Source organism: Bubalus bubalis, chromosome 4, assembly GCF_019923935.1.
Source record: "Bubalus bubalis isolate 160015118507 breed Murrah chromosome 4, NDDB_SH_1, whole genome shotgun sequence".
NCBI classification, from domain to species: Eukaryota; Metazoa; Chordata; class Mammalia; order Artiodactyla; family Bovidae; genus Bubalus; species Bubalus bubalis.
This window is the reverse complement of record NC_059160.1, coordinates 30709530-30724750: the sequence shown is the minus strand read 5'-3', so window position 1 is coordinate 30724750 and position 15221 is coordinate 30709530. Positions and strand designations below refer to the sequence as shown.

The 15221-nt window shown below is 37.5% G+C and overlaps 1 protein-coding gene across 4 annotated transcripts in view; it reads right to left on the bottom strand.

The window, feature by feature from the left end:
- Nucleotides 1–3964: 3964 nt before the first annotated feature.
- Nucleotides 3965–15221, bottom strand: part of PDE3A (phosphodiesterase 3A) — a 361465-nt gene continuing 350208 nt past the window's right edge. For all 4 annotated transcript variants that reach the window (XM_006067621.4, XM_044941226.2, XM_044941225.2 and 1 more), the window contains exons 15-16: nt 14547–14799; nt 3965–7953 (exon numbers count right to left, since the gene is read on the bottom strand). In XM_006067621.4, coding sequence (XP_006067683.4) covers nt 7724–7953; nt 14547–14799 — 483 coding nt within the window. In that variant the 3' untranslated portion in view covers nt 3965–7723. The remainder of the gene's footprint in view (nt 7954–14546; nt 14800–15221) is intronic.

Genomic DNA, 15221 nt, shown 5'->3' with positions numbered 1-15221 from the left:
TTTAGGAATACTAATTTAAATTAATTCAATACTCTCTGGTTTAAAAATGATACAGAGACAAATATTTGGGACATGCTAATTTGAACGTTTCAATGAAAGTTTTTGTCAGGAAGAGGTAATGACTGATCAGAGCAACTGCCCCACCAAGAATCACAACATATTTTAACACCAAAACCCAAATAAATTTAACCAAACCAGTCCAAACCCAAAATACTCTGAATTAAAGTTCTTTCAGTTGCATATCTTATTATTATTATAAAAAGCCAGGGAGAGTCTTGTTTTCATTATTTTGCATTGCAAATTTCAGAATATCTGAAGGAGCACCAATTTCATTTTGTGATTTGTATGACAAAAAAAATCTGTAGCAAGAAATATTAGGGGGTAATTGGAATTAGAGATAATTTATTTCCAGTGCTTGTCAACTAACACACTATTCTTGTTGAAATAGAAACAGTATGCATTCTTCTGTGAGAATGTATTAGGAAATGAACTGACATTCTTAAGTGGCAAAAACTGCCATTTACCAGTTAAGCAAATATAGCAAAATATCCCATGCATATATTTTACAGAGTATTAAAATAGTGATTTTTTTAAAACTAATTAACAAATATATACTTAATGTCAAGCCATTGAAACTCCACTGACAGGTGATAAATAGATATGTCAGGGTTGTTATTTAAAGATAGAAATACTGTAGTACTGGATTATGCTTATACATAGCTAAAATGAAATATCTGGTATAATATGCATTTTTGAGTCATAAATATAATCAATTTTCCAAAGAAAAGTGATGGAAAATTATATCAACTAACAACCGATATACACAAAGAAAACATCTTTAGATAATTACTTTTAATTTCACATTAAACTATATGAATATTTTGTTATTATATAGCAAGAAAAATTACTAGATTAAAAAAAAATCCCTCCCTTCAAAAGTATTCAAGCAGCTAAGGGCTAGTTCACATTGCAAAATGTGTGTGTAAGTGCTGATTGTAAAAGGAAGTCAGGGTTGAAATATGGATCCATTAAGTCCCTTCGCTCTAGAGTAACTAAGAACTAAATTGGTTTGCCAGAAAAAAGATGGAGAGGGGTCCTGGGATGAGCCTTCAAGTTTTGTGCAGTGTTTACTCCCAATCCACTGCCTTTTTTTTTTCTTTTTTGGTTTTTAGTACCTAGTACCATTGGGCTGCATGATGAAACTAGGGTGGTGCATTAAAACAAGGTGAAAGTCCTCTTTCTCCTTATCATAGGAGAAGAGAATTTCTGATGGATTTCTCCTGTACTAATTTTGAGTTAGACAAGTAAAACTGGAGATAAGTTATACTTTTTCCCTATAATTTGACTTTTTTTGGTCAAAAAAATTTGTGTGTTTCATTTGAAATAGGTATTTCTACTGACACCAAAAATTTAAAGCATTTGTGCTTCAAAATATTTTTTAAATTACTTTTATACTTGTGAATTTCAAATTTTAACCTACCATTTGATCAGTCTTGGCAGATGAATGTAGTGTGTGTGGTTTATTAACTGGTCAGTGCTTGCTCTGTGAAAGATTAGTAAGATTTAATTTTTCTCAGTAATGAAGATAAGTATTTGGGTTCTTAACTGTGTTAGAATTTAGTGAAATACAATCAACATTAGTAAATCATTTATCTTAAAACAAGGGCTTCCCTCCTAGCTCACTTGGTAAAAAATCTGCCTGCAGTTCAGAAGACCCTGGTTTGATCCCTGGGTCAGGAAGATCCCCTGGAGAAGGAAATGGCAACCAATTCCAGTATCCTTGCCTGGAAAATCCCATGTACAGAGGAGCCTGGTGGGCTGCTGTCCATGGGGTCGCAGAGTTGGGCATGCCTGAGTGACTAACATTTATCTTAAAACAACCTGTTGCTGCTGCTAAGTCACTTCAGTCATATCCGACTCTGTGCGACCCCATAGACGGCAGCCCACCAGGCTCCCCCGTCCCTGGGATTCTCCAGGCAAGAACACTGGTGTGGGTTGCCATTTCCTTCTCCAATGCATGAAAGTGAAAAGGGAAAGTGAAGTCGCTAACCATGACAAATTGCTAGATAATGCATTTCTCTTTCTTGGGGTAATTCAGGCTCTATACCTTAAATCTAATTAAATTATGGGAACTAAATTTATTTTTATCTATTTCATGTATTTATTGGACTCTTCATAAAATATTTTCCTCCCTGAGGCACACAGAGTACTGGACAAAGAATTAAATATTTTTTCTAGTTTTCTGTTACATAATAGTAGTTCTGATTATAGCAAAACATTTAGCATCTCTACACTATGAAATATCATTTTGTGGGTTTCATATCAATTGATTAAAAGTGTTAAAAGCTTTGTTTCAAATACTGAACTTTAACATTCTTTATAGTAGGTATGTATGATGATTTAATATTATTCTCTTTGAAGCATTTTTTGTTTGAATTATGTGCATGATTAAAGAATCACTTCTTAATGTGAAACAATTGAGAAAATTTGTCTGAATGTGGACATATTCAGTATTTCTTATCAATAATAAGGCTTGCCTTTTCTTCTTTGCTCCACAACTTCTCAGGGAAGTAGAAATCCATGATACCAATGCCTATCAATATAATCAACCTTATAAGTATGACGGGGAAAATAACTAGCTGCCTTTAGATGGGGAATTTGGATTCATAAGAGCCTCATATGGTCTTACTATATGGAATATAAAAACAATTTATACCAGATTAGTATTTTTTGGATCATGATATTGAGTTCCACCAAGTAAATAATGCCTTAATCTTCAGTTTTCTATTTTCAAACATATTTAGCAACAAAATGTTCAATTATTTTTTGTCAACATTGTTAACCTGCTGTTAGAATGATTTGATAGTGTGAACATAAAGATCAGTTCAGATGAGGTAAAAGCAGCAACATTTTAACAAATGAACTGTGTTACATGGCAGCACAAATTAGCTAACATCTCTGGTGCACAATATAGATTGAAAAACATGTCCTTGTTCTTCCCAAGCCATGGCTCACTAGTGACAAACCACAAATACTTATGCAAACCTCAATTTAAATTCATTATCTAATGCACTGCTTGTTCTTTGACTCAGTGCTTATAGTTAATTACTTTATCCCCAAATTCACAATAAGAATTTGAGTATTTTCTGGAGGAACAAATGAATATAAGACCTAAAACTGGTATATTTCCCTCTGATTAGAAATGCTAAGCATAGTTTAATTCCAGAATGTTTGTCACCTAAAATGGCCAATTGTTCTATTTTGGCAGGGGGTGGGGGGAGTGTGGTCATGCAGTGCAGCATGTGGGATCTTTATTTGCCGACCAGGGAATGAACCCACACCACAACCCCCTGCATTGGAAGTGTGGAATCTTAACCACTGGACCACCAGGAAAGACCTTGGTCTCCTAGAGTTCCATTTGGGTGGACAGACAGTATCAGCAAGGTCATAGTTTTATTTCATAGAGAACTCATGAGAGAAATGAATGACCTAGAACAATGGTTATGCAGTATTCTGCTGCATGTTAGGAGAGAAGGCAGATGAAAGGAATTCAGTTTGGTCTGAGAGTATACAGACATTGTAGTGCTCAGATATCGGGAAGTGAGCTATTAGCATTTGAAATTTTATTGATTTTTTCCCCCACACTCACTAGCTGATTATTATGTGGAGAATTTTATTCACTCTAGACTATGAAAGTGTACAGACTCTGTTTTACTGGAGTTTTCTGCCAGTTTGAAAAAAGGAAAAGTATTAAGCAGGAATCAGACTTAGAATGGAAGAGTAGGATTATAAGACCCTTATTGTGGCTTTCACTATTATTTTAGACATTTTATAAATGACAAGGACAGTAGAGATCCCTATACTAATATGAAAGCACCCAAAATACCTCCTAAAGCAGAAATGTTTTTTTGACTCATCATTTGCCAGTTGTTCATAACACAAATAGTTCACATTTGAAAAGCAGTTGTTTCAAACTTTAGACTTTATTTACAATGATAATTTTCATATATTTATTACTTAGAAAATAATTTATATTTTTTTCATCATTTAGACAAAAGAATAGGCCTGAGTCTCATGCCTTTTGCACAGCTTTTACCTTCAATGAAAGTTCTCTGGGAAGGTGACACGGGACACTGCAAATCGTAGAGAGGCAAGGGCGTGAGGAAATGACAATACATACGTGCAATGAAGCCTACTTGACATACAATACAATGCCTTATCTTTAGTTTTACTGGGACTGCAATGGTTAGGATTTGTTCAGGAATTCCATCAAAACAGAACAGACATAATGGGGATTTTTGTGTTTAGAAAGTAGATATTTTCTTAAACATAACATGAGGAAATTCCTTCACTTCTCAGATGAAGACCAACATAGATAAATCCCTGTACAGAGCTACTGTCTTCATTTTCGACTAAGAGCAAAACCAGGTCTTACGTAAATTACAAAAACAAATTATAGTTTAAAAACATGCTAAAGTGGTGTTTTCACCAATGAAACAATATATCCTCAGGGTTGGCTTAGATTGATAACCAGAAAGACATTCTATCAGCTTGCAGGAAATGATATTGGTGACACATTTAGTATACCTGGTCTTTTACTGAACAGAGAGCGACCACAAGCATCAAGGTCACCAATTCCTACTTTTCCTACCATTAACTTCATGGCTGTCCATACAATTCTCCTTTTCCGTAAGAGGGCTAGACATTCCTTCATTTGTAAGACCTGAGTTTATCTAATGGCACCTATAATTAGGCTCATATAAAAATGTAGTAAATTGCAACAAATACACTGGCACCACAGGAAGTAAGCTTTGGAGCTGGAAGGGAACACTGTAATATTGCTGTCGCCAAGGACAGGGAGACCATCACTAGCAGAAAGTATCTTTTCATGTCCCTCGGCATCCTTTGGGATGTAGGTAGGGGTAGTATGAAAGTTACACACTTGATGAATCGCCATTCCGTTTTTTGAACTGACTTTTAGCTTTAACACATGGGCAATTTATCTTGGAAGAACAAATGGTTAATCTGCCTGGACTGATGAGCACAGTTCTGGAATGAAGAGGTTCTAACTGCTTCAGCTATCATTATTTCACGTACTTTAAACAAAATGAAAATCAGGCCACGTGCTTAGACGTCTACTCTGGCAGCCAGGTTGGCTCCTAGCTGGGGTTACTGAGCTTTGATGAAACCACCAATACACGGTTATGAATTTAGAAGTATTTTGCTGCCATTCAACTTGCTCAACACCTTTTTTTCCCCTTGACTTTTATATTTATGGTATTTGGAGCAGGGGAAAAGATTAACTTTGTTAAGTAATTAGATACAAGAGGTATGTGAATATAAGTGCTTTTCTAAATCCTTCTGTTATTTGCAACGAAAGGAAAATAGTTAAATTTGCTTGGGAAATGTATTTGACTCACAGTAAGTTTTGCAAACATAAGGACACACAGGCAATACAAGGGGGAAAATACTCAGTAAGTCCTAAATAATGAAGACCTGGTATTGACTAAAAAAAAAAAAATCTCATTTAGGTAGAACCTACATCCATTTGATCATTTTCATATTTTACTACTTATTGGGAAAGTTGCCTTGAAACTTTATGTTTGAATGTACTATCTTTGCCTTACTTTAAGAATGCCATGGATTATTGTATAATCATTGCTTTAGAAGGGAAGAGTATCCATTAGTGAGAAACAAAGGCATTTCAATGTAAACACTCTTTTCTATGATTTCAGAGGAAATAAAAAGTAGAAATTACAAGTTAGATTTACTTGAAGCTAAGGTTGTTTAGATGATGAACAGGCTTGAATATAGTGCTGTACTGAAGGAAAAGTTAGGAGCAAAAAGTCTTGGGAAGAAAGGGACACTGATTATAAACATTCGGGATTAAGATGGTCTTTTGCTTGGGAGACACGGATCCAAGAGTTACCGGAAGTTACTTACTAGTGAAAAAACGTTGTTTGCAGCATCCTCATTTAATTGGCATAAAATAACTGTATCAGATGATTATTTAAATTAGAACAGGTAGATGAGTGGGTGTTCATAGACCTCATGCAAATGAACCATCACTCTTACTGGGTTTGGAGATAGCTACAATGTATAAAAATGGTGATTAAAATAGAACTTTATAAAAATGTTTCCCTTTTCCCTTAAAAAAAAAGTTAACTATCTACAGAAACACAAATCTTTATATTTACATCAAGATAACTATTAATGACAAATATATAATAATATGAAATAAAATATTGAAAGTGAGTATCAACTTTTTTAAATAGAGGTTTGGCTCACAACATAAACAAGTGTAGATAAACAAACCAAAAACAAACAAAAAAAAGACTTTCAATGATAGGCCCAATCCCCCAAATCCCTCTCAAGTCCTCCCTGCCAAAAGAAACATGACAATGGGCCAGGCTGCAGATACAAGCCACCCCATCACACCCCTCATGGAATACAACAGGGTTGTCCGTGCAACTTTAGCCAACTAAAAGTCAACCTTCAACAGCCGCCAAGAATCAGGCTTTCACTATGTCAATAAATACCAAACCCTAGGTTGAAAAATTTCCCCTTCATCTCTCACCGTCTATCCCAGAGTGGGTTTCTGTTTGCCTTCCTTCCTTTCTTTTCCTACCACACATTTTGCAGCAAATTAAGACATGGGAGAGCCCAGTGAAGAGTCGTTTCCCAGGTCTTCTCTGGCTACCTTTTAGAATTCTCACCTGATGAAAAGACCTGACTCCAGCTCCTTCTGAGGTGTTTCTGTGTAAAGAATGCCATCCCCTTCCATGGCAAATTGATCTTAGGTGAATGGCAGACATACTCACAAACAGCTCGTATACATTCATTCGGCGACTAGACTGGAAAATGCCTCAGTCTTCCGGGCTTAAGGCTGGTGACGGCAGGAGAACCAGACCTGTGGCCCTGTCCCTCCCTCATTCTGCTAATTCCCTCCGTCTGCAGAGGGGCTTCTACTGAAACCAGATAGAGGCGGAGACACTCCAGAGTGCACTTCATCCTGTTTGTTCACCAGTGCTGAGTCCTCTGCTGCAGCCATGCTGTGAACCACCAAAGCCAATTCTCTCTTTAGTGCACACAAACGCACATACACCTGAGCATCACTTCTGTCTCTCTCTCACACACACACGCATACAATGTTGGCAGGATGTATCAGAATTCAAACAATGCTCTGGAGCTTTCATCCCTCAGGACTAAGAGCAAACGCTCCTTAGTCATAACTTCATTTGCTGAACTGCTTCTGGGCTAAGCCGCACCATCTCCTTTGTGATTTGTTTTCCTTCATTTGTTTTCCTTTATGATTTATTATATCACAGTGACCACTATATATCTTAATATGAATGTTACTAAATTGTGGGGCCGGGAATCCCAGCTTTCAGTGTGTCTGTTTGCATGTGTGTCTGTGAATATGTTTTACATGGATCTACGTGAGAGCTTATATACACACACACATATATACTTCTTTCTTTAAAAAAAAAAAAATCCTTGGAAGCTGGTGTTACAATGTGAAAGCTTCTCTGAGCGAGAGTTTTTTAAGTCATGTACCTCACTGTAAAAATAAACACATAAAATGCGAAGAATCCCAAAATGCCGTAGCCATTTGCCCATCTTCTTGTATTTCTACAGTGTTGTGTCTAAGTATTGTGCTGGCTTGAAAAGAGTCTGTGTGACAAGTAACTCTGTTTGGAAACATAGCTCATTCTATCCATTGTCACTGGTTTGGCTTTGGGGCTGGGGTCTCCTCTCCTTTCTGCTTCCCCTTTTCTTCGTCTTCTTCCCTGATGGCCTGGATCTGTTCTGAGGGATGCTGCTGGGGGGACTGGTCCTCTATGCCCGCCAACCGCTGTTCCTCCTCAATGACTTTCTTCCACATCTTGTGGTTCTGCAGGAGGTGCTGAGTAATTTGACAGTAGACTTTCCTCCTTTTGAAAATTTTCTTTCCTGAGAAAGCACCAAATTAGACTACTTATTTGTGTGTTAAGTACATGGCAGTTTTTCCATCTTATTCATAGGAGTTAAGTACCAAATGATATGTATACACTTGATGTGTATATAATAATCATTTTTGAGAGTGGGGAAGTAAGAGGAAGATGGCAAGAAGCATTACTGTATCCTTGAGATGTACTGTGAACAGTATTTGACATCTGGTAATATCCAATACAAGGTTCTGTTTGTATCTTGGAATTATTACTCCCACTCCATTCAGGCTCTCAAGATTTCCACCTAGAATATTGGGGTAATTTTTTGTTACATTGTTCTTTGCTTTGTCAACTAATTCAACTCATAAAAGTTTTTTTAAAAGATACTTTTGATAGTACTGTTATGCTTCCTGTAGACTAAAAAAAAATTAATTTCGAACTCTTAAGCAGTGAGCTTTGATTCCAATGGTAAGATAGAGAGTAAGCAAATAGGGACAATTATACTGAGTTGTAAAAAGTCTTTAAAGTGTGGCAGGAAGAGAGGGAAATGACCTAGCTGGGAGGATGCTTCATGATGATGGTGGCTCGGACTAGGATGGGGATAATGGAAATAAAGTTGCATAGGTAAATGTGAGATACATTTGTGAGGTATAATTAACAGGACTTGGCAACTGTGAGGAAAAAAGGGAGGACTCATAGACAACCCTGAGCTTTCTGATGTGAACAGGTGAGTGACAAGATGAACTGAGAAAGGGGACAATGGGTGAGAAGCAGATTTGGGGAATATGTTGAACATGCAGGGACTGGCAAATCTCCAAGCAGAGAGGGTAAGCAGGCAGCTGTTCTTGTCTAAGCAACCAGATTCCAATGTGCCTTCTTTGGAGTGATCATTTTAGACACGGGCTGAGAATTTGCAAGTTAGGCAAAGATTCTCATGTTGGACTGTAAAATTCTCCATGGACAGACGTTTTACTAAGTGAATTATGTTCTTTCTAGTTTCTCTTCCACAGTACCAAGTAAATGGTAAAGTGCTGCCATAATAAAGTGATAAACATAATAAAGGTAAGAAAAAGCGGTTCACAGGAAATTCTGATTGGAGACTATATTAAAGAGTTAACACTACAAGTTACCAGGATGATCTGCAAGGCAATTTGAGGGTACTTAATGCAACAGTAATGATTTGCCATGTATAATCTGGAAGGAAAAAGAAACAAATAGTAACAACAAACAAAGCAGATGGCTATGAGATATGCCATCAACCAAAATTTTTGTGGAAATGCTGATGATTCCTTCAACAATTTTATTATAAAAATTTTTTCTTGTACTTTATAAAATGTTAAGATCAATTTTAAAAACAGTTCAGAAAAAGGATATTAAATTAAGTTGTTTTTGAACCATAGAGACACATAAGGAAATTAGGTGAATGAATGACAGGGGGAATGGATACACATAGTCATAAGCAAGAATTAAAAAATATTTTCTATATTAATTATATTATTCATGATACAAATAAGCTTATATTTACCACCTACTAACTGACAAGCAGGGCTTCCCTAGTGGCTCAGCGGTAAAGAATCCACTTGCAATGCAGGAGATGCAGGAGATGTGAGTTTGATCTCTGAGTCAGGAAGATCCCCTGGAGAAGGAAATGGCAACCCACTCCAGTATTCTTGCCTGGGAAACCCCATGGACAGAGGAGCCTGGTGGGCTACAGTCCACGGGGGTCACAAAGAGTGGAACACGACTTAGCAACTGAGCACGACACACAGGAACTGATATGGCAGTTTTCTGGATGCTATAGAAACAAAAACCAATGAGTCTCAGTGTTTGCCTTAAAGGACCTTACCATCTATAGGAGGGAGGGCCCAGAAGACCAAAACTGAAATACACATGCTATGTTTTATGATAGACCTATAGTGATCAAGGGAGAAGGCAATGGCACCCCACTCCAGTACTCTTGCCTGGAAATCCCATGGACGGAGGAGCCTGGTAGGCTGCAGTCCATGCGGTCGCTAAGAGTCGGACACAACTGAGCGACTTCACTTTCACTTTTCACTTTCATGCATTGGAGAAGGAAATGACAACCTACTCCAGTGTTCTTGCCTGGAGAATCCCAGGGACGGGAGAGCTTGGTGGGCTGCTGTCTATGGGGTTGCACAGAGTTGGACACGACTGACGGGACTTAGCAGCAGCAGCAGCAGCATAGTGATCAAGACAGCCTTAATGTTTCCCTCATGTTCATTAAACTTTAGACAGGTTTATACCAGATTCTAGGACCCTGATCTCTTTTTCCTTAAAGCATCTACTTTATAAAACTTGTAATTGCAATTTCTTGCTCTGCTCCTATGTAGTGTAGATAAATCTCCCAGCCTCAGTAGTTTGACAACCCAGAAACATTTTCTCAAGGACCTGAGAGCCAATCCTTTGAAATGCAATTATTCAGGAAGACAGGGTCCCTTCCCCCACATCTCCATGGGAGGGAAGGAGCCTAACTTCAATAAGAATCAATTAACAAACACAAGTGGCCTAATCACATTGACCAACTCCCCTCTAAGGTCCTTTAGTACTTTTTTTTTAATTTTTTTTTATTTTTTTTTTATTGTTATATTTAAGTCCTGGCATTTTTTTTTTAATTTTATTTTATTTTTAAACTTTACATAACTGTATTAGATTTGCCAAATATCAAAATGAATCCGCCACAGGTATACATGTGTTTCCCATCCTGAACCCTCCTCCCTCCTCCCTCCCCATTCCATCCCTCTGGGTCGTCCCAGTGCACCAGCCCCAAGCATCCAGTATCGTGCATCGAACCTGGACTGGCATCTCATTTTTATCACCAGCTCATCCCAGTGTGTAAAAACCCTCCTGCCTTTGTTTCAATCAGTTGAGTCTAATGTCTCTTTCCTATTACAAGAGTCTTGAAGAAAGTCTTCCTTGTCATTTTTAAGAATATGCAGCACAATTTCTCCCTGACACATCAAAGTATGGCCACATCAGGTACTCAACCTGTGAGGGAACAGATAAGACTTTTCCCAAAGGATGTGTAAATTATGAGAACGAAATATACTGGGTGAGTAAGCATTCCAGGTAAGTGACAGGCATGTGTACAGGCAGATCGCATGGAGTATAATATCACTTTCTTCAATTATAAGATTCTCAACAAGGGAAATAAACTAAAATTTAAAACAATCTGAATTCTTTCTATAGAAGCCAATAAAACATATGCATCTATTTAATATTTAAGAGCAAACCTTGAAAATTACTCTTCTACCAGAGTTAACCTCTTGTCTATTTCTACATTGTTTTTATTGCAGTTAAGTTCAGATCAGTTACTGTTGAGAATCTTTACATGTTAACATACTTTTTAACCTAATCTTTTGAGTCAAGACATTTATAGGTGAATCACTGGCCAAAGGATGGACTTGAATCAGACATAGGACATACTCTACTGCTCAAGGTGATTATTCCGTCTGAAAGTTATACACATTCATGGCAGTGAATTCACAGGGAAGAAGCTAACAAAAGCTCATTTTTTTCTCTTTTTCCTTTCAGGGCAGCCCCCATGAGAGCAGCTGTTCTCTTATTAAGGCTGCTCAACCTTAGCAATAAACCTCTCTGGAATTAAACTGAATAAGGTGACGTAGAAGGGAGTTTGTACCAAATAAATTTGCTTAGATTAGAGTCCGCAGGTGGTCTAAAACATGCCTGTATTGGGAGCCAAATTGTTCAGCACTGGAACCTTTTGAAATGAGAACAAAGGTCCTTTCATTGCTCAAATTCTAAATGCAGCTTAGTACTTCATTAGAAACCTCTTAGTTCACTGTAGGAATCTTTCAGATTTAATTATGATGTAGGGAAAAAGCCTTCTTTCCCTAGGATACCATATTGAAACATTTTATTCTGTATTTCCTGAGAGATCACAAGTTAGGAAGATTGCTGAAATTATCAGTGCATATTTAATTTACATTTTTTTCTGAAATCTAAATTTTAGGATAAATCAAGTTAACCATCTCAGTCATTATGAATTCTGAAATTAAAATTACTAAGAGTCAGTAATAATAGAGTTAAAACTGAGGAAACCTGAGTTTCCATTCTGGTTCTGCAGAAACCATCTACACCTTGGGATGTCTGTTAAACTCCTGAGACTCAGTGTAGATTTTGTAAAATGAGGCAGCTGAACTGGGTGGTCACCAACTCCATTTCTAGAATTCCATGTGGCCAAATTTTATTAAACACTAATGCTGCTCCATATCATATTTATCATTTTCTTGGCTATAATGGGAAACTTCAAAGGTAATTTTTCAAAAGCTATGGTTATCAACTCATTGTTGATGATGTCTTAAATTTTAATGTAAGGTGACCAGTTGATGTTTAGAAGCCATTAGTAAACAGAATCCACAGAATTTTCATTCCCACTTTAGTGAGCATGATTAAAAAAGGGAATATCAGGAGAGTAACACATTAGAATCTGGGAGTCAGTATGGCCACCCAACTCTACAGAACAGAGACAAAATGGATATTTAGCATTTGCTGCTAAAGTCAATGTTGACGGATTGAGCCTGTTGAATTTCCTAACCTAGGTTCTTTAATTCTTGATGCATAGATTATGTGTGTGTTGTTTCGATGTATTTGAGTTCAAATAGCAATCAGGTAGGGCCCATGGGAACAAAGCTTTTCCAGTAGCTAAGCTGACCACACTTTCCAATAACATTCAGTGGAAAAACTGCCCAGTCCTTAGTCAGACAGCGAATTACCTGGCTCTCTGAATGAAAAAAAAAAATCATGCATGTTTATTAAATGAGAAAATGAATAAATAATCCATGAATCCTATCTTGGCTCCTAACTCTGAATGCCAAGGTCAGCACAGAATTTTTAATAGAAATCTTTTTATAAGCATCAGAGGAATAAAATAAAATTAACTTGAGAATAGAATACTGAAGAAAAACATCTGGTTTTCCTCTCATTCTGTATCAATATTAATATATGGGTAAGAACTTAAGCAAAAATCTGACCTAAAACCAAATTTGCCCCTCTCTACCCAGCCTATGGTTAATAATGAGTTCTTTTTCTCTACTTATGTGAGCTTACAACAGGGCACTTACATGAGGGTGAAATAGGTTAATATTCACATTAGACTATCTCTCTTCTAGATGGCCAAAACGAACTATGTCATGCATTTTCCTGACTGCTAAAAAACAGGAACAAATGATCAAGGTGTCTTTCACTGGTAATATTTTTGGGAAGGGCTTTGAAAACTACCAACAGTAAGATCGTGTTTGATGAAGGTAGGTAGAAACTGCATACTGTATTTCCATGAAAACAGGAACAGTATTTGTGCAATGTCACTATAAAGGTTATTGGTTTTCCTAATTACCCTTGCCCCTATGACAGGAGTAACAGCAGAGAATATTTCAAGAGATGAAGAGATTGGAATGGCTGTACGATACACTGCAAAATCAATGACCAGATGTGACCACTTCTCACTGTCACTACTCTCACTGCCCTGGCCCAACGCCTCAGTCATCTCTCACTTGGATGATTCCAAGAGCCTCTTAACACACTGCCCTGCTTACACCCTTGCTCACCCCAAACTCCATAAGATTTTCCATGCAATAGTTGAAGCAATCCAGTTAAAACATTAAGTTGAATCAACTAAGTTTTCTGTTCAAAACCTCTGATGGCTTCCCATCTTACTCAGAGAAAAAGCCAAACTCCATTCTGCAGAACCCTACCTTCTAACCCTGTATCACCTGGGTCCCCACTGTCCCCCTCTGCTACTCCCCACCCACTTTCTCTGCTCCAGCCTCCCAGCTCTCTTGGTGCTTCCTGAACACCCAGCCAATGTCCACAGCAGAACCTTACATGGCTGGCTTTCCTCTCTCCTTGAAATGCTTTGTCTACAACTATTTCCATAGGTCACTCCCTTGCTTCTTTCAAAGTTTTTTTTTTTTTTTAAATACCTTTCTTATTTAGATATTCCATGGCAATCTTGTCTATGATTTTAATCTTTCTGTGCAATATTTCATATCCTCTTTAACTCTAGCATTTATCAGCATCTAACATATAGATTTACTGATTAGTCTTCCCTAGTGTCTGCTGACCCCATTGGAAATACAAGTCAAAAAAGGTAAGGACTGATTTTTTTTTTTTTTTTGGTCTGATTTGTTCATGGTTCTATGTTTAGTACTTGGAAAAATGCCTGGCACAGAGTAGACGCTTAATAAACATTTGATGAGTGGGTGATTACTACCTCTTACCACTTCAGCATCTTTCCCCAACCAAGCCAGTAAAAGCCTCTGTTGGTCTAGTAGGTACCTGAGATTCCTTTCACTGCTAAATCATTAAGATACTCTGAAAAACAGACTTTGACTACTTTTTTTTTTTAATTCATGACAGAGAACATACCTTTGTATGAATATGATATTATAATAGATTCCATAATCTGTAATTTCTACGATGATGATGATATTTGGGAAGAGGGGAGTATCCATAATCAATTCAGTAGACGATGTGTGGACGTAACTAGGTAACTCATGAGAAGCATCAACTTTATCAGAACCTATGTAAGAAAACAATCCTGAGAGAAACACATTCGAGAAAGATTTTATGACTCACTTGGAGATTCATTATTTTCACAGGTTTCCTCTTCATTTGGTGCTTCCTCCTCCTCCTCTTCTGGGTCATCCGTGTCTCCTGACTCATTGCCGTCTTCCACCCATTTCCCTGGCATCAGTCCTGCTGAATCGTAGGAGTTGCACAGAGGACCCACGATGTGTGAGATGAAGGATTCCTGAAGGTTGGCCAACTGAGGAGCGGAACGGTCCATGAAGGGGCTTATTGGTAACCCAAGGCTGGCCTCTTCATCACCCTAGAAACAGGAATGTAGCAACACGGTTAACTAGAAAGGCACATGACAAGGAAAGGGTGGAATACAAATTAAGTCACCATTCACTTGGAATCTAAAATGTGCAAATATGCAAGAATCTGGGCATTGATGGAATCTGGGCATTGACGTGTGAACTCTCTCTGTACTTGACTGCTAAAAGATTTTACCCAAATTACTAAGATTCCTATAGGACTGCTTTGTTGCTACTTACCCTTTGGTAATCCTGAGGGTTTGGTTTTCGATCAGGGGAACTACTGGAAATGGTTTATGTCTCAGTAGATGATCTCTATCATCACACTAGTCACTGTTCCTTATAACAGAGTGTAAGTTAGAATATAAATGCATCTTAAAAGGCAATGCTGGACATAAATATCCACCGGATAATCTATCATGTTTGCCTTTTT